Source organism: Amblyraja radiata, chromosome 17, assembly GCF_010909765.2.
Source record: "Amblyraja radiata isolate CabotCenter1 chromosome 17, sAmbRad1.1.pri, whole genome shotgun sequence".
Taxonomy (NCBI): domain Eukaryota; kingdom Metazoa; phylum Chordata; class Chondrichthyes; order Rajiformes; family Rajidae; genus Amblyraja; species Amblyraja radiata.
Genome location: NC_045972.1, coordinates 38,637,654 through 38,658,337, shown reverse-complemented (window position 1 = coordinate 38,658,337; position 20,684 = coordinate 38,637,654). Strand labels below are relative to the sequence as shown.

Genomic DNA, 20,684 nt, shown 5'->3' with positions numbered 1-20,684 from the left:
ATAACATGATTTAAATTACTTACTATTTTCCAGGATCTTAGAAAGATGTCAGGTCAGATAAGCATTCTGTTGAAGCTGTGCCCATTTTCTAGATTACAAGACATTTTTAATTACTTCAGTCAAATTTATGTCCCTAATCATAAATATGATGATGCTGCACTTTCCGTTATCTACCAGCTGAATCTCTCTGCAGCCATTCATTGTGGATAACCACACTAATCCATATATAATCTATATTTAAAACTATGAGGCATAGATAGGGTAGAGTGTAGACTTTTTCCACATAGTGGAAATGTCCAAGACTTGAGGCCACAGCTTTAAGGTGAGATGGGCAAAGTTTAAGGGAGATGTGCGGGGCAGGTTTTTTATGCAGAGTGGTGGGTGCCTGGAATGTGCCACCAGGAGTGGTAATGAAGGCAGATACAGCAGTGGCATTTAAGAAGCTTTTAGATAGGCATGTGGGTTTGCAGGAAATGGAGGCTTATGTGTAGCAATGTTACAAAATTTTGAGATTTTAAAAATCAAGTCTGCAATTTATCCCATCAGATAAAGCATAACAATAAGTTTAATTTGACACCTAATTCACTTTCATATCTCAAGTATTAAAAAAGTTATGGCCATTTTCATACTGGGAAATGAGCATCTTGTTCCCTATTGATTTTCTATGGACATAACAAAAAAGCTGTGATCGTGAACAGTCAAAAGCCCATAACTTTCTTAAAAATTAAGAGAACTGAATGAAAATTTCAGTTATCATAGATTGAAGCATTCTGAAACAAATATAAAATAATCTTACTTGGATGACCTGAAATTAAAGCATATAATTAGTTAGTTACCTAATTGTAGCTAATTTCAGACTTCAATTACTAGATCTAAACATCTATCCATTTCTTAATAAATGATTAACATTTTTAAATAGCCTAAATGTCCAAATAATATTCACAAATAATTCACAATAAAACATGATTTTTAAATCTCATTTACATTAATTTATAGACCAAATGGAAGGAATTTAGTGTTCAATTGCTGTAAATTAAAGTCCATTTTAAATCAGCTTTCCAGTGGGTCCCCGTGGAACGCGCTGGTTTAGAACGTTCACATTGCGGTAGTTTTGTGCCCCAAATGCCCAGAAAAATACTGCGCGATATAATGGGGCCAAATTGAGCTACTCGCAATATTAAACTTTGTATAAAGGGATCTTTAGAAGCCCTTTTTAATGTAAAAATATACAGCCTTCCTTCAGATATTTGCTTTATGAGACCCTGCGGGTGCGGGTGGTCGCGGGTTCAAAGATTGATTTTTAAACTACTATAACTATTTTACGAGGCCTTTAAAACTAATAATAGCTTTTGCGACGGGGTCTTTCAGCGATTTTTCGTTAATAATTAACTAGGCTGAACATCTTCGATTTGAACAGCCTAGAGAAAATCGCGTTTTAAACCCGCCCCCTCTAAACGGCGCCAAAATCGCGCACAACCTCAGCGGCAGATATTCAACGACGCTTCAGGTAGGCTTTGCAACATACCTATTATGTGCAGGATCATGTGCAGGAAGATGAGAGTTAGTCTTGGCATCATATTCGGCACAGATGTTGTGAGCATGTTCCCATGCTATATTGTTCTGTAGAAGATAGTCACAAAGTGCTGGAGTAACTCAGCGGGTCAGGCAGCATCTCTGGACATAAAGGATGGGAGACGTTTTGTGTCGGGACCCTTCTTAAGACCAGGGTCCCGACCGAAAACGTCATCCATCCTTTTTCTCTGGAGATGCTGCCTGACCCGTTGAGTTACTCCAGCACTTTGTGTCTATCTTCAACATAAACTAGCATCTGCAGTTAATTTCTACACACTGTACTCTTTATCACATTCTACATTCTATCACCTCCAGAGTTTTAGTTCCACCATCCAGTTCAGTGTTAACTTATTGTTCTAATTTTACCATTAGCCTCTCACCACCCTATCTTTGCCCTTTCTCTTTCCCATTTACATGCATCCTTGCAGCAACCCAGCAACTTTGTCCAACATTAGATAGACATTGTTGCTGCATCCTGGACATGTCATACACCAGGTTGGTTTTGGAAACGTTTCAATTGCAATGTAGATGTTTGAAGAAAAAATTAAGGAGACCACCTCCAGCATGAGATACCTGACATCACAGCCTTCTGTGGTGGTGTTTGCCCATAGATCGGTTGATGAATGTGGCTTCGGAAGAAAGGTTCTAACAGCTGGGCTAGGGAAGGGAGGAGACCTGACAGGCAGAATGGAGAGAGTTAGGGAAGGAACTTGCGGGAGGCAAGATGGTTGTTGAGATGTGTTTATTGTCAGATGTAGCGAAAGAGAACAATGGAATTCTTACTTGCAACAGCACAACAGGTTTGTAAACACTCTACTCAATAGATATTATAGTAAACAAATATTTTAAAATGTCAATAAATTATACAAAAATTGCAGTGCAAAACACAAAACAAAACACAAAGTCCCTGGTGCAGCCGAGGGACCGACTCAATACACAAACAACTAGACCTTGCTCGTTAATGGCAAGAACTGTTATCTGAAAGTTGACGCAGGGGCCAGATGTAATGTGATCTGTCTAGTTGTGTTGCGATAAACAGAGACTGTCACTCCTACGACTGCCTCCCTTCTCCCATTTGCAGGATGTCCAGTGCACCCTATCGGTCAAGTCGAGTTACGCTATTGTCTTAACTCACATGTCCACAACCTGAGTTTCTATGTTGTTCTTGAGGATGTGTCACCTCTGCTGGGTGCCAACGCTTGTCACGACCTGGGATCTATCCCTTTCAACCCTTCTGCTTGTCATCAGGATTTGTGACTTTAGCCAACAAATCCTGACACATTACCAAACTTTGACGACAAGCTGGGCAGGCTGCCTGATAAGTACACAATTACCATTAACCCTGAGATAATCCTAGTTGTCCGTCCGGCACACAAGATTCCCCATACTATGCGGGACCGTGTTCAAAGTGAACTCAACAGAATGGTGTCCCATATGTATTCAATTGACTATCATCAGGATAACTTGGGATAATTTTACCTTGAATGCAAAGCATAACAGTATGATACTTGCTTCCTTCTCGATCGACAGATAACTGCTTTGGGCAATCCCTGTGGTAGCTATGGCTGAGTATCCCATTTCCAACAGATGGCTGTAATTTTATATGGTCTTTAAACCATAAATCTGTAAAGAATCATAAAAATCTGGTGAAATACTTTGATTATACTAATTCAGGATGTTTCCCAACTGTTCTAACTCCAGATCACCATAAATGTCCATTAAACTTAGCATTTTACCAGAAAACCACACTTTGAAAACAATGTGGTCAACTCACAAGGTTCCCCTGTCAATTCTCCTAGGTGGCAGATAACATACAGTCAGAATCACCGGAGGCGAACACACAAAAGATGTGAAACAAAAGGATTAGAGAGTTGCAAATTGTGAAGCCAGAGGATTGATGAGGTGTGAATTGTGTAGCATGGGGAAGGAATGTGTGTGGAGGGGGAAGAGAATGGAGAGATCGCTTCAAGTTAGCCAGAGCTCTCATACTGTTATTCTTTTGCATTCAAGGTAAAACTATCTCAAGTTATCCTGAAGATAGTCAATTGAATACATATGGGACACTTGAATTACTTGAATGACAGATGGGAAAATAAGACCTGCAACCTTAGACAGACACAAAAAGCTGGAGTAACTCAGCGGGTCAGACAGCAACTCTGGAGAAAAGGAATAGGTAACGTTTCGGGTCGAGATCCTTCTTAGAGTTCGTCTCAGTTACATTGTTGAGGTTTCTGATGAAACGTTTTGGGGTATCGGGGAAACATTGTTTCATCGGAATTGGCTTGATATTAATGTAAATTGTCTCTAGTGTGTGTGTGGGATTGTGTTAATTTTAGTTTAGTTTTAGTTTAGAGATATGTACAGCGCGGAAACAGGTCCTTTGGCCCACTGAGTCCGTGTCGACCAGCGATCCCTGCACATTAAAACCATCCTACACACACACTAGGGACAATTTACATTTATACCAAGCCAATTAATCTACAAACCTGCACGTCTTTGGAGTGTGGGAGGAAACCAAAGATTTCGGAGAAAACCCATGCAGGTCAAGGGGAGAATTTCAAAACTCCGTACAGACAGCACCCGTAGTCGGGACCAAACCCGGGTCTCTGGCGCTGCAAGGCAGCAACTATACCTCTGCGCCAAATGTGTGGGGATCGCAGGTCGGCACGGACTCGGTGGGCCGAAGGGCCTGTTTCAGCGCTGCATCTCTAAATTAAACTACACTAAAACTGTTGGGATTGCCCTTCATCATGCCGATGAACTGTGAAGCTGATCTCAAATTTTACAATAACAATCAACGATCGTGACCATTGAGTCCAGAGTGTAAACGGTCAGATTTAGTTAAGATTTGACTTTAATTAATTTGATCGTAAATTTGTCAGAATGTGTCTGTTCTTCTTCTTGCGTATGTAAATTATGTTGTGTCTTGGGTCTATTTGTTTGTAATGTATGGCTGCAGAAACGGCATTTCGTTTGGACCTCAAGGGGTCCAAATGACAATAAATTGAATTGTATTGTATTGTATTATTGTATTGTATTGTAATGTGTCTGTTCTTCTTCTTGCGTATGGCGTGCACAGCCTAAAGTTGTAGGACAACTTGTTCCATTTGATCTTATTTGATTGTGCACGCCAGGTTGATTGCATTCGTTGATTGCGGACCAGGTCAAGGTTGCAATCTTCCACCCCAAATGTGTTCTGTTGTGTTGATGAGTCAGTAAAGTCAAAGCCGACTGGCTTGAGTTTTGTTCAGACAATCTGTTATCAGATAAGGAGATATTTGCCTTAATCAATCAATCAATCAATCAATCAATCAATCAATCAATCAATCAATCAATCAATCAATCAACCTTTATTGTCATCTTGCAAGCAACAGTTGTACAGTGCAAAATGAAAAGACGTTTCCCAGGGAATACCGGAGCATCGCACATGAAATTTAAAACATTTCACACATAATAACACTAAAAACAATCCAGTCCCTGATGGAACAGTATAAATAGTTAAAAGCAGGTAAAACACAACGTTAAAATACAATAAACCAATCATAAAAATGTCCGGGGCATTTGTAATGTAGTACGCCAGCCTTTATTAGGTCCTCATTTCTTCTGTAGGTGGACCGATTATATTGCAGAAGAAACTGCAACCGGTCAAGAAATGAATGCTATGCAGTGCCAGTCATTCCATCTGGTTGCTTTTAGGCCAAAGATCATTCAAGTAGATGGGAAACATTTGAATCCAAAGATTAATTCACTTCAGTTGATCCACTTCCAAGAAATAGTCATTTTTTTCAAGCTGATAAGATGTCTTTAGATAAGAAATGCTCTTTCATCATGATTGCTTAAAATGGATATGTTATGCCAATCTATTTTCCTCATCATTTTTTAAAAGGTGCTTTACCACTAAGTTTCACTCTTGGCATACAAGCTCAGAATTTTCTGTATTAACACATTATTACAAATCGTCTTCTCTCAGGGTTGAGAGAGAACAAGGAGTACAACTTTCGAGGAAATATTGGCAACCAAAGTAAATGCCTGCTTAATTTTCTTGCACATTCATTACATGCCCGACTAACTGCGATCCACGATTACTGGGAAAGCGGCTTCGAATGGAATTCTGAAAACCTGCTTTGAAGGCACTATGATTATAATTTGAGAGGTAGATGAAAATCACAATGCCACAGATATACATTATAGTAGGCTTCATCACACGCATAAAAAAGTGCAGAAACCACCAATCCTTCATTTAGTGTTCTGACCTTTTATTTTGCGCCAGTAATCCATGGACTATGAACCAAGTGATCCTCACTGAATCGCGAGAGGTTGGTGAGGGTGCCTCTGCTGGGTGCTGTCAAGAAATTTGGCAGCTCTTGAGATTTAGACTTTAGAGATACAGTGGAAACAGGCCCTTCGGCCCACCAAGTCCACACCGACCATACACTAACCAACATAGGGACAATTTTACAACTTACCAAAGCCAATTAACCTACAAACCTGTACGTCTTTGGAATGTGGGAGGAAACCTGAGCACCTGGAGAAAACCCATGTGGTCACAGGGAGAACGTACAAACTCCATGCAAACAGCACCCGTAGTCTGGATCGATCCTGGGTCGCTGGTGCTGTAAGGCAGCAACTCTGCTGATATGCCACTGTGCCACACAGCACAGTCTTGTTCTCATAAGCAGATGATTCTCTCATAAGCAGAACAATCTCTCTGTGGCCTCACATCAACCTTGCTATTAGGGAATAATGGCCCTTTGGAATGAAAATGACCATGCGTAATTACCGTTCATTCACGTTCTTTATTTCAGTTTCACATCATTTACAATTACCATGGGTAATTGGGGAGGTCTTATTTGTCACAGACAAGAAGATAATGGCCCCATGTGCTTGTAGGAATCCCACAACAGCCACCCGAACTGTTTCAGGCTCGTCTCATGGTAAAGCAAATAGGTGTTTTAGTATAATGGTCAGGTTTGGGCGGCATGGTTGCACAGCTGCAAAGTTGCTGCCTTACAGTGCCAGGAACCCAGGTTTGATCCTGACTATGGATGCTGTCTTTACAGAGTTTGTACCTTCTCCCTGTGACTGCGTGGGTTTTCTCCGGGAGCTCCGGTTTCCTCCCACACTCCAAAGATGTCCAGGTTTGTAGGTTAATTGAATTTGTTAAAAATGGTAAATTGTTCCTAGTGTGTAGGATAGTGCTAGTGTATGTGGTGATTGCTGGTCAGCATGGCCTCAGTGAGCTGAAGGGCCTGTTTCCATGCAATATCTCTAAAGTCCAAAGTCTGTGTCTAACACAATGGTCACTTGTATTGCGCTTGTGTGGGCCACTGCTCGTGAGATCCTCACCCTGAACCTTAAGGTCCTCGGGGCAATCACAAAGCAAGGGGGTTGAAAGTGATGATGAACTAGCCAGAATTCACTGAATTCCTTGAAGCCATGGGATTTCAATTCTTATCTACAAGTTATCTCATCGCACTTCAATGCCGCTTTGCTGTAATATTTCAGAACACATTCAAAGTTCCAGATACGTCTGAAAGTTGCCCTCACTGAGCTATTAATTTATTGGATTTGGCAACCAGCCTGTTGCAAAGGTTAGCATGCAATCAGACGCACTCAGGTCTGATGTCTATGTCAATGGGTTGGGCACACCTTATTGATCCATGCCACACTTAGTACAATTAATCTCCCATCTAATTCAATACCCAGTGTTCAAATAAATTGCAGGTTTCTCTACCAATTCTCTGTCCCTTTCCCTAGTGAATAAAGCAGTGGTGGACAACACGGCTACGCTAGGCCAGGCGGACTCTGCAACACCGCCAGGACAACATGCCTTCATGGTCAGGTTAAGAACCATGCACTTACAACTGGGACTTCCAAATGGATCCAAAAACAGGCTACTCTGTATACTGATTCAGTGTGCCTTGCAGCTGCGGCTCGCCTGCAGTCCGTTTGTCTTTTCTGTTTTTTGTTTTCTTTTGTCCTGTTTTTGCGGTTTGTTTCGGTTTGTTTGGCTGTGTGTGTGTGTGGGGGGGGGGGGGTGGGTGTGGTGTGTTTTTTGGCTCTTCCTTCGGGGGGATGCGACTTTTCCTGCCGTATCCCCCGTCTCCGTGTCCGTCTGCGCTGAGGCCTATCGCGGAGCTGGCGGCCTCCAACTGGGACCGACCTCGAGGCTGTGGAGGCTGTGGAACTGAGCCAGGACTTACCAACGCGAGCCTGGCCGACTTCGGGGCTGTGGTTGCGGTGCGGCACAACTTCCGACCCGACTTTGGAGCCTCGGAGGCTCGGCCGCGGGCCAGTGGGCCAGTGGACGACATCATCGGGAGCTCGAGTTCTGTTTTCCGGAGCTCCCGCAACTACAGCTGCGTCCGCTGGACTGGAGGACGGCAGCTTTGGCAGCTTCGACCGCCCCGGGCCGAGGAGTTTGAACCGGCCCGTTTGCGGAGCTCGGATTCAGCCTGCGGGACTTGCCTACCATCACCCCGCGGGGTCACAACATCGGAGGCTTGGATTGCCTCAGCGCAGAGGGAAAGCAAGGAGGGAAGAGACAATGACTTTGGGACTTTAAACTGTGTTGAGTGTTTGTTATTTATTCTATGTTATGACTGCAGGCTAAACCATATTGTTTGTTTTGTTTTTGTTTTTGTCTTTTGTTTTTACCTTGTTTGGGATGTGTTTATCTTGTGTGGGACTAAAGATGGAAATTAGCCACTGGCTACAACCTTGCATATTACATGTAAATATTTTATTAATATGCACTGTCCCTAATAAAATCAATTCAAAATTCAATTCAATACACTGGTACTGTATCTGAGATACTTATCTAAGAATAGTGATACTTGTACCAAACTGTACACGAAAATGAATTTCACTGTGACAAATAAAGTACGATTGAACCATTAAACCATTAAACCATCAAAGCGTGATAAAGTACCATCAAAGACAGTTAATAAGGGATCATCAAAGAGAAACATGTCGTGAGTGTAAATAATGGCTCAAAAACGTACCATGGAGCAGATTACTATAAATGGTGTAGTCTTAAATATGAGGTCATGGGGAGAATGTACAAACTCTGTACAGACAAGCACCAGTAGTCAGGTTCGAACCCGGATCTCTGGCGGGAAACTACAGCTGTGAAAAGGGTCAGAACTAGTCAGAGCCGGCACCGATGACCAAATATTTGTTCTGAGCCTTTTCATACCTCTCGTTTCCCTCTCCCCCGACTCTCAGTCTGCAGAAGGGTCTCGACCCGAAATGTCACCTATTCCTTTTCTCCAGAGATGTTGCCTGACCCACTGAGTTACACCAACATTTTGTGTCTACCTTCGGTGTAAACCAGCATCTGCAGTTCCTTTCTACACATTAGAGAAAAAATTAGTAGGTTGATGCCATATACGTAAGTATAACAAGAGTGGGGGCAGTGCGATGAGCTCAAATGGCCATCTTTCGATTAAATCATCTCATGTTTCTGTGATTAATATGTGGAGAAATTCATTTACTATCTAAAATTGTGGTTGAAAAGGAAGCCCTTAATCTTAACACCATTTCTCCAATACACAAGCTACACGTTAGATATTTTTCAATTATCTTACTGGGCAAAGTGATTCAGAATAATTGCCTCTGCAAAACCAACATATACTGTAAAATATCAGACATTTACAATGCCATTCAACCATAAATAAAAACAGCTTCAGAAACACATTCTTAGGTTAAATAAGTTTGCTTAATAAATCAATGTCAGAGGGAGGAGAATTTCATATTTCTAAAGATTAAGAAATCAATTTCTAGTTATTCAACCTTTGCAGCAGCCGATATAACAATCAAAATTTTAATCTACCTATGTAACTCCTTCAAATGAGGTTCACTATTCAAAAGTAACAAGCAGTTTCCACTTGGCACAGAAATAAAATTTTCCAAATGTATAAACCTGAATCTGACTCCAGAAAGTCTCTCTCCATTTTGCTTGATTGTAGCCAGGCACAAGTTCTGCATTTAAACTGCCTTCAGACGATAAATGGAGCACCCACCCGTAGATCCATAAGTAAATATTTCATTGCAATTAGGGCATTTCATTCAGGGCGGCACGGTGGCACAGCAGTAGAGTTGCTGCCTTACACTGCCAAAGACCTGGGTTCGATCCTGACTACAGGTGCTGTCTGTACGGAGTTTGTACGTTCTCCCCATGACCACATGGGTTTTCTCCAGGAGCTCCGGTTTCCTCCCATGTACAAGTTTGTAGGTTAATTGGCTTTAATACACGTCGTAAATTGTCCCAGGTGTCTAGAATAGTGTGAGTGTAAGGGGGATCGCTGGTCAGTACGCACTCGGTGGGCTGACGGGCCTGGTTCTGCGCTGCATTTCCAAACTAAACAAATAAAAATCTTGGTACCGCAGATCATTAACTGCCAAGGCCTGAAAAGTGAAGCAAACAGAAGTGTTGCTACACTGCCGGCTTTGGACTGTCAGAAATTGCTATCATTTTGAAATGTTCAAAGATGTATCCTGGCAAAAATTAGCTCAGTGTACACACAGCAGCAGTGTTGTCATTTCCATTTGGTCAGTATATGGGAATCTAACATTTTAATTAAACGTTGTGTGCATTTTAAGTATGGCTTTCTTCCACCGTTTTCTCCTTCCCTCCTGAACGAAATTGCTTGAAAGACCAAACAGAAGAAGGACATAGGTTTAAGGTGAGGGGGCGGTACCTGAGGGGCAACGCTTTTACACAAAGGGCAGTCTTCTTCTTCTTCTTCTTCTTCTTCTTCTTCTTGCGTATGGCATGCACAGCCTAAAGTTGTAGGACAACTTGTTCTATTTGATCTTATTTGATTGTGCACGCCGGGTTGATTGCATTCGTCGAAACAGGGCAGACCACGTGAAGGTTGCAATCTTCCACCCCAACAAAGGGCAGTAGGTATATGGAACAAGCTGCCGGAGGAGGTAGTTGAGGCAAGTACTGTCACAACATTTAAGAAACATTTAGACAGGTACATGGATAGGACAGGTTTAGAGGAATATGGGCTAAATGCAAGCAGGTGGGACTGGTGTAGATGGGACATGTTGGACGACGTGGGCAGGTTGGGCCAAAGGGCCTGTTTCCACTCTCTATGACTCTATGATTAAGAACGATCATTACATGTATTACTCAAATCCCACTACCTTACTGTAGGATCCCAGTCGGAGAATACTTGTTATAAACCGACTGGTGCGGAACAATTCAGTTGCACTAAAACTAACATAGTAAGGGAAAACATGGGACTGGCCCTGAGATTCATGAAGCCCATGATGTTCCTTTTGGGTCTTTCATATTTCTGCTCACACATACTGACATGCACAGACTTTCACCATGGGAGGTTCAAGTTGCGAGTTTGCTCCAAATATACCTGTGCCATGAACTGTGGAGTAGGACATCACTGCACTTGTGAGGCTTGCTTCATCATTACTTAATCATTACAGTGGCGCAGCGGTACAGTTGCTGCCTTACAGTGCCAGAGATCCAGGTTTGATCTTTGCTAGTGTCGGCTCGGACTCGGTGGGCCAAAGGGCCTGTTCCCACACTGTATCTCTAAAGTGTAAAGTTTAAAGTCGTAACTAGAACATTAAGTCTGTCCCTCTCTCCATCAATACCACTTGCTGAGCTCTTCCCAAGATTTAATATGTCTTCTTCCTCAATAGATTTTCACTTTTTACCACCCACCCCTTCCCCCTCTACATCTTAAAGCACACATTTCTTCCTCCACAGTTATTGCCTGACCTGCTGAGTTCCTCCAGCACTTTGTATTTTGCTCCTGATTCCACGATCTGCAGTTCCTTGTGACCCCTTTAGTTCTCACTTGTCCGGCACTGCTAAAGAGTCATCGAACAGAGGCATTATATCTGTTCCTCTCATCACAGATGCTGCCTGACCTGTTGAGTATTATTAACATTCTCTGTTTTTATTTCAGTTTCACAGCATCTATAGGTTTTTTTTTTCAAATCTACATTCATCACATTTTTTTTGCTATTTCAGTCAATTTACTTTTGCCATCTCATCAGCTGTAAAATATTTCCTGAGGTGTAGAATGGCTTTGGAAAGAATTCAAATTTCCATATGCCAAACAAGTGAGAGAAATTCAGTTTTCCATATGTCAATCCCAGCTAAACATACAGTACAACACGCCTTTGCAATAAACTGCACTGTGAGGAGTTCCATTCAAGAAATTCCCAAAGGGGAGAATCGAGTTCCTTGGTTAAGTAACACATCCTACTTGAGTTAAAATAAACAGCTGTACATTTTCAACACATGGATTTGAGCAAGATTTTTTATCTCCATAGAGATTGTTAAACTAATTAGGCAACAATTGACACTGAAAAAAAATCTTCTGCATGATCTCTTTCAGAAAAAAAAAGACACAAACTGAACTGAACCCTTTGGTACGCTCATATTGAATTGACTCCCAAACAGCAAACCCTTCATTTGATAATGTGGGAAGGAGCTGCAGATGCAGGCAATATAGGCAAAAAACGCTGGAGTAACTCAGCGGGACAGGCAGCATCTCTGGAGGGAAGGAATGGGTGACGTTTTGGGTCGAGACACTTCTTCAGACTGAGAGTCAGGGGTGAGGGAGACACAGAGATATGGAAATGTAAGGTGTGAAAACAAGACATCAAAGGGGGACGAAGTTCAAGGAAAATGTAGAATAGATCATTGTTTGATTGGGGAAGTTGACAACGAAGCATACAGAGATAAAATTAAAATTTAATCAGGAGGACAGTCAGACTAGGATGGGGGAGGGATGGAGAGAGAGATGGAAAGCAAGGGTTACTTGAAGTAAGAGAAGTCAATGTTCATACCACTGGGGTGTAAGCTGTCTGTGCGAAATATGAGGTGCTGTTCCTCCAATTTGTGTTGGGTCCCACCCTGACATTGGAGGAGGCCCAGGTCAGCAGGGGAATGGGAGGGGGAGTTAAAATGTTTAGCAACAGGGAGACCTTTGAATAGCTTTCCTGTGTAGCTTCAACTTTTCAAAAACCCCTTTCCCCTGTGTTTCATAGAGTTTTTGCCAAGCTACTTCAGTACTGCTGGAAGCCTACTGACCGTGTAATTGGCCAGTATGCTAAACTAACAATGTTGTTATGTACATACTTAAATCTTTATTAATAATTGCACAGAATGGATGCAACAAACTGCATAAGGATAGACACAAAATGCTGGAGTAACTCAGCGGGTCAGGCAGCATGTCTGGAGAAAAGGAATAGGTGACCATATAACCATATAACAATTACAGCACGGAAACAGGCCATCTCGACCCTTCTAGTCCGTGCCGAACACGTATTCTCCCCTAGTCCCATATACCTGCGCTCAGACCATAACCCTCCATTCCTTTCCCGTCCATATAGCTATCCAATTTATTTTTAAATGATAAAAACGAACCTGCCTCCACCACCTTCACAGGAAGCTCATTCCACATAGCCACCACTCTCTGAGTAAAGAAGTTCCCCCTCATGTTACCCCTAAACTTCTGTCCCTTAATTCTCAAGTCATGTCCCCTTGTTTGAATCTTCCCTACTCTCAGTGGGAAAAGCTTATCCACGTCAACTCTGTCTATCCCTCTCATCATTTTAAAGACCTCTATCAAGTCCCCCCTTAACCTTCTGCGCTCCAAAGAATAAAGCCCTAACCTGTTCAACCTTTTGGGTGACGTTTTGGGTTGAGGCCCTACATCAGACTGAACGGTCTCGACCCGAAACGTCACCCATTCATTCTCTCCAGAGATGCTCCTTGTCCCACTGAATTACTCCAGCATTTTGAGTCTACCTTCATTTTATAGATTCATTACACTCCTCATTAGAAAACATCCACAAAGTACCTTAGGAAGGACGTAGGCTGAAGAAATGTACATATTGTATGTCAATACAATAGAGGTGGAAAATATATTTCTACCAGTGGAAGAGAACCAAACTAGTGCATAAAATATGTAGGAGAATATATGCGAGAAAATATAGTTTTCTCCAGAAGTGCTGCCTGACCCGCTGAGTTTCTCCAGCTTTTTGTGTCTAGAGTGCATAAAGTAGTCAGTAATAAACTCAAGGATTCAAAGGAGCTTTGTTACACAGAAAGTAATTTTTCAACCAGAAATTATACTGTACATGGATAGTAGATAAAAATGCTGGAGAAACTCAGCGGGTGAGGCAGCATCTATGGAGCGAAGGAATAGGTGACGTTTTGGGTCGAGACCCGATTTACCTGTTCCTTCGCTCCATAGATGCTGCCACACCCGCTGAATTTCTCCAGCATTTTTATCTACCTTCGATTTTTCCAGTATCTGCAGTTCCTTCTTAAACAACTGTACATGGATAGGGTAGGTTTAGAGGGATATGTGCCAAATGCAGGCAGATGGGACTAGTTTAGTTGATACATGTTGGCCTGTGTGGACAGGTTGGGTCCATGGGCCTGTTTTCACACTGTATGACTTTTTTAGTAAACACTGGGAAGGTAACAGCAACTTAGTGAATAAGAGCACTTCCTGAGATGCAATGTTGCAGAGGTCCATTCCTATCTTGAGCAACAGGCACTAAATGAAAAGGCCAGTAGATGGAGTACTGAATTAACATTAAGTACGATGGCTCAGAAACGTTGGGGTGACGTAGAGAAGCGGGAAATTGGTGAAAAGCACCGGTGGTGTGTTGGGAAAACATTCTACTACTGCAATGATATGAAGCAGAATTTGCAACTCTTCTTCAAGGGTAGAACAAGCTGTTATTTCAATTGTTAAATAAACCTGATCCATTGGAAAGAGTTCCACTTTCACTCTTTGGTAACTCCTGCAGTTGGATTGGTAAGTTATTAGCAAGAGATTGGACTGAGCACAAGTCCGAGAGCAATAGACTGGATGGTATGTTTTCCTTTTCTGCTGTGGAGAAGAACCCTCCCCCCTGCCTGGTACCGGCCCCTGATGGGGAACAAAGTCATATCATTTGGAATGCGATGAGTTATGCTAACTATTCGTCTATCAGTGCATCGAATTTACTGAAGCTTTTTTTCCCCAGATGACAACTGGAGCCTAAACTACAGATTTTGGCAACAACAGGCTAATTCAAGAAAACCAAAACATCTCAGATTCTGAAATATAAAACACAAACAGAAATACTGAATGCACTCGGTAGGTGAGGCAGATAGAAGTCGGACGTTCTGATGAAGGGTCTTCTATCTAAAATTTATCACTGGATTTTTCTTTTCTTGGTGCTACCTGACCTTTTGAGCATTTCCAGTTCTCTGGGTTTTTTTGGCGAAAATAATGTTATTATTTAAAATTTTTTTTTTTTTTTTGTAGTTTTAATATTTCCAATTGTAGTGAACACTCAATCCTATCATAGCAGGTTAATCTACTCAGGTAATCTTCAGAAATGAAAGGTGACAAAGGTACAATAATCAAGAATAGCGTAAGACTGAGTCCTGTTTGCCTGAATACAGGGGAATAAAGCGTACCGAAAAAGGACAACAAATCGGATCAGGCAACTAATGTATCACGAGTTGCTTACAAGGTATGTGCGGGCCATGTTGAAGAATGGCCGTGAGTGTTTTTTACATGGCACTAACCTGGACACTGGAGAACTAAAGGCATCCTTGTATGGCGAGGCCCCACAGAAGACCCCGTCAATGTCAAAAGAAATATGTTCTGTTCTATAGTTTCAGCTCGTTGACAGCAAGCACAAGATTTTAACTGCAAACTCCCAGAGTTAATCAGTAATGTGCAAACAGTTGGACATTCTAAAATGACTTGGCACCACTCTGGGATTGCAAGGGGGGATCAAGGATTCAGCATCTGTAACGAAGCCAAGTATTGAGGGCCAAAGAACATTCAGTTCTTGACTAAACCATACTGGCAAAATAGGATGTATTATCAAGGGAGGTAACAATTAATAAACTGAAGAGAGACTCTCTTGGGTTCAAAGTCTGCACTTTATCTGTTGTTACTACTTACTTTTTATGGTTTAATATAAAAGTATATATGTATTTTTTAATATTCCTTAAATGTTTAATGTGTATTGTAAAGATTTCATTAAAGTCAATGAACAGTCTCAAACGAATCCTTATAATTCCATCGCGTTGTATTTTACAGAATCACTAACACACTTTCACTGAGGGCTTTCTACAGACATACTTTAAGCCAAGGTGTCTGATTACTGAACAAACCCTCGCTAAAACCCTGGAGTAAATTTGACAGCATAATTAAAGACATTGGGCCAGAAAAGGTCATGTAGGGATAAATGACCAAATGTTTACACTGAGGTGAATAGGGAGGAGAGGTTTGGGGAGGGAATTCTGGAGTTTGGGGCAAAGAGACCAATGTCGTGGTCAATAGTCAGATGAGAAAAGCATCAAACTGTTGCGAGGATTGCAGTTTTGTGGACAGTTTGCAGGATTTAGGAAGTTTGATGAGTGGGAGGAGCCAATAGCCAAGTGGGCTTTGAACACAAGGTTGAAGATTTTAAAATCGGGGTGTTCAGCAATAAGTTGCCACAAGGTCAGTGAGTCCAGGGGAGGATGGGTGATTGAAATTTGGTGCCAATTTAAGATGAGCACAATCTTACGAGGGCAGAAGTTGGCACAGCTGAAAAGCTTCTATTTAACAAGTGGTTGCCTACTACAATAATATATGACTTTTATTTAATGCCTGTTAAACACTAGTTTCATGTCAAATTCCTCACTGAGTATCTCCCAAACAACTCAATAGAACTGTCCAACTGAACCGTCCTCTCACTGACTAGAAAGTAGTCTAGTTTCTATTTAAACTTTCTATTTAAAGTCCAATAAAGTCCGAGGTCTAGAAGGGTCTCGACCCGAAATGTCGCCTATTCCTTTTCTCCAGAGATGCTGCCTGTCCCGTTGAGTTAGTTCAGGAATTTGTGTCTATCTTAGAAAGTGGCCCAGTTCTCCCATCTACCACATTGGATACCTTTGAATTACCTTTAATCGGACTTTATTGGACTTTATCTTGCACTAAATGTTTTACCCTTTATCCTGTATCTGTACTCGGCAGTCAGCTTGATGGTAATCATGCATAGTCTTTTCGCTGAATGGTTAGCATGCAACAAAAAGCTTTTCACTAATCCTCGGTACACGTGACAATAATAAACTAAACTATACCTTATAAATTATGGCAATCTGCGTTTTCTAATTCTGTGCTCTTTAGACATCAACAGCGTCCGTCTAATGCCCTTACCTACTCTCTGTGTTGAAACTGCCACCAGTCAGTTAATGCCTTACTGATCTGCAAACCTCAGGCAGAGCTATTATCAGCGCTACCTGATCCCATTTGGTTTTGAGTGAACTCATGTGATCATAAGGCTCCATATAGTAAACTGAACCTTACTATGAACTGGAGAGCTCTCATGCGCCTCAACATGAAGAGTTTCCGGATGGTCAACGCTGTGTTTCCAGGAACCATGCGTGGCTCCTTTCTGAAGGAATCTACACTGTTTGAGCTCCCAGTGGGATGTACTGCCATCAACAAGGATCTTGGGAGATTAAGGCTCTATTTATTTATCTTGCTGCTTTCTGCACTTGCCAAATGCACCAGCTGCATCGACACGAAAATTCCTGGAAAATAGATCTTTAGAATGCTTCAAAATCGCATTCCGCTACCTTTAATACTCTGGAGACACCATGCAATATGTGCCCAGTAGACACAGGGAATGGAGAGATGTGGATCACGTGCAGGCAGATGACGTTAGTTTATATTGGCATCGTGTTCGGCACAGACATTGTGGGCCAAAGAACCTGTTCCTGTGCTCTACTTTTCTATGTTGTTTGTGGAAACTGTATTGAAGTGTGAATTGAAGATAGCACCCAGTGTTAGTGGAAGAGCAGCCAGATCTGGAGGCTGAAACCACAAGGAGGATTCTCATCCCAGTACAGTAAAAGAGAGAAATGGTATTCATATAGGCTAAAATAGACCGACAGGTAGAGAGGTGCTTCTCTAAGCATCCTATAAAACAAATACAATTCATTTGATCCTTTCCACAGTCTATTCATTACAACCGACACACACCATAGATCAGGTTTTAGTTTAGTTTACAGATATAGTGAGGAAGCAGGCCCTTCGGCTCACCAAGTCCGTGCCAGCCAACGTTCGCCTGTACACTAGTTCTATCCTACTGACTAGGGACAATTTACAGAAAGCCAATTAACCTACAAACCTGCACGTCTTTGCAATGTGGGAGGAAAACGGAGCACCTGGAGGAAATCCACGCGGTCACAGGGAGAACGTGCAAACTCCGTGCAGACCGCACCTATAGTCTGGAGCAATCCCGGGTCTCTAGCGCTGTAAGGCAGCAAATCTACCGCTGCGCCACTGAGCCGTCCACAAAGTAGTGTACCTACTTACTTACTTACTGCCTATTAGGGCATGTAGTGCAGCAACAAAGGTCCTCCTCTCCTGTTTGTTCTGGGCTAGCTTTTGGACACTACCCCAGGTCAGGTCCGTTGTTTTCATTTCCTCCACTACAGTTTGATGCCAGGTGGTTTTGGGTCTCCCTCTTTTCCTTTTCCCTTCCGGTGTCCAGTGCAGGGCTATTCTTGGGATGCTGTCTGGTTCTCTTCTTTCACCATTGACATTCATCCTAGCATCTGTCGATAGCCCTGGAAGTCCATCACGCCCAGTAGTGTTGATTCCTTCAGTTGCTTTTTCCGTAACATGTTTGTTTTACGAGAAAAGGTTGTTAGCCCTGTGACAAAGTAGTCTAGTGTAGCCCAAATGCAACTTAATAAACCCTCACAGGTAGCTTCGCAAGAGTTCAACCTGCAGTGGTTATAAGAAATTGATAACTGAATCCCTGATCCAAATACTGGAATGGCTTGGTACAATATATTATTGATGGTCTGCATCTCAGCCTGACAGATCTTGTGAAAACCTTACATTTTGTTATTGCATTGTTTCAACACTGACCACTTTTTCCTTTGCTGCACAGTGAATCCACAGAAGGTGTATTCAATTGGGCTTGATCCCTCTGGAAAGCCGACCAGTTCAATTTCAGCACGCTTGAGCGTAAAATACTCATACGCTGTTCCAAATTTAATTTTTGTTTTTTCCACCGTTTTTTGAGGAGTACCCAGAATGGGATTAGTGTCAAATTCAATAATGGGTCAGTGTACCAAAAACGCCAGCATTGCAACTTTCCCACAACTGCATCTTGCCAACTCCAGCTGTGAATCGTGCCATCTCCAACTGAAGACCCAAACATGTACAAACCAGAGTGAAGCCACGCGCAAATTGGAGGAACAGCACCTCATATTTTGCTTGGGTAGCTTACAACGTTGTATTCTCTAATGCCCCTGTCACACTTAGGAAACCCGAACGGAAACCTCTGGAGACTTTGCGCCCCACCCAAGGTTTCCGTGCGGTTCCCGGAGGTTGCAGGTGGTTGCCGGAGGTTGCAGGTAGTGGAAGCAGGTAGGGAGACTGACACAAACCTCCGGGAACTGCATGGAAACCTTGGGTGGGGCGCAAAGACTCCAGAGGTTTCCGTTCCGGTTTCCTAAGTGGGACAGGGGCATAACTTTAAGTAACTTCTACTAACACTCCCGTCCCCACTTCCTCCGTTTAACCAGTTCCACAGTTTGCAACAATGTATCGCTCTTGAGCTCACACCGTCCCTGGCCAACAATGGGCCTCCCAAGGAACCATCCTGCGTGTGGTCATCTATTGCTGGCCCTGATTTCTCCTGGTCTTTTCTTGTCTCCAGTTCTTCCCCTACCACCTCCTTACTTTCAGTCTGAAGAAGGGTCTCGATCTGAAACGTCACCTATCCATGTTCTCCAGAGATGCTGCCTGACGCGCTGAGTTACTCCAGTACTTTGTGTGGTTAGGTGCTGAAATGATACCTGTCTTCATACTGTATGACTCTAAATCTTCGGGATCTGATTAAATGTATCCAGGACACAGTGAGAAGCTGGGGAAGACACTATGGGTCCATAGCCAGAGATATTTGTATCATCAATAAAGGTGTGGTGCTGGGAGATGTCAGTGATATTTACCACCACAAAAAAAGTGTCTGATATTATGAGTAGCCTTTTCCCCGCTCTTGTTAATCTTCTTTTACAAAGTCGTTATTAACTAAGGGCGGCACAGTGGCACAGTGGTAGAGTTGCTGCCTTACCGCGCCAGGGACCCGAGTTCAATCCTGACCACGGGTGCTGTCTGTACGGAGATTGTACGTTTTCTCTGTGACCAGTGTAGGTTTTCTCTGGGTGCTCCGGTTTCCACTTATATACGTATGTACAAAGACGTACAGGTTTGTAGGTTAATTAGCTTCTGGAAATTGTAAATTCAAAGATCCAAAGGTCAGTTTATTGTCACACGTACCAATTAAGGTACAGTGAAACTCGAATTATCATGAAGCCATACTAAAAAAAAAGTGACAAGACACACAACTACATAAACGTGAACATAAACATCCACCACATGGAATTCCCCACATTCCTCACTGTGATGGAAGGCAATAAAGTCTAATCTTTTTCCTTCATTATTCTCCTACGGTCGGGGCAGTCGAACCATCCACAGTCAGGGCGATCGAAGCTCCCGCGTTGAGGCGATCGAAGCTCCTGCGGTTGGAGCTCCCAAAGTCGGTCTCTAAAAAGGGACTGCGAGCTCCACGACGTTAAAGTCTGCAGGCTCCCGCGGCTGGAGCTCCAAGGTCGATCCCCGACAGGGACCACCAGCTCCACGATGTTAAGTCATGCAGGCTCCCCAAAGTTGGTCTCCAGCAAAGGCTGCCAACTCCACTATGTTAGGCCGCAGTGCGGACTGATATACGATACGGAAAAAAATCGCATCTCCGTCGAGGTAAGAGATTAAAAAAAGTTTCCCCCACCCCCCCATAAAACAAGCTAAAGAACACTAAAACATACATTTAACACATACTAAAAAAAAAACGACAAAGAAGGAAGGGACAGACAGACGGTTGGCGAGGCAGCCACTGCTGCGCCACCCGATGAAGATTTGTCCCTAGTGTGTAGGATGGTGCTAGTGTACGGGGTGATCGCTGGTTGGCACGGTCTTGGTGGGCTGAAGGGCCTGTTTCCATGCTGTATCTCTAGTCTAAAGATACTGAAGCACTGAATGTAATTTCTA

At 42.7% G+C, this 20,684-nt stretch overlaps 1 protein-coding gene across 1 annotated transcript in view; it reads right to left on the bottom strand.

The window, feature by feature from the left end:
* The window catches only part of hsd11b2 (hydroxysteroid 11-beta dehydrogenase 2), a 54,111-nt gene extending 38,651 nt beyond the window's left edge, over positions 1-15,460 (bottom strand). The window contains exon 1 of the mRNA XM_033036241.1: positions 15,149-15,460. Within this exon, the coding sequence (XP_032892132.1) occupies positions 15,149-15,173 (25 nt within the window). The 5' untranslated portion in view covers positions 15,174-15,460. The remainder of the gene's footprint in view (positions 1-15,148) is intronic.
* Between the last annotated feature and the right edge of the window lie 5,224 nt (positions 15,461-20,684).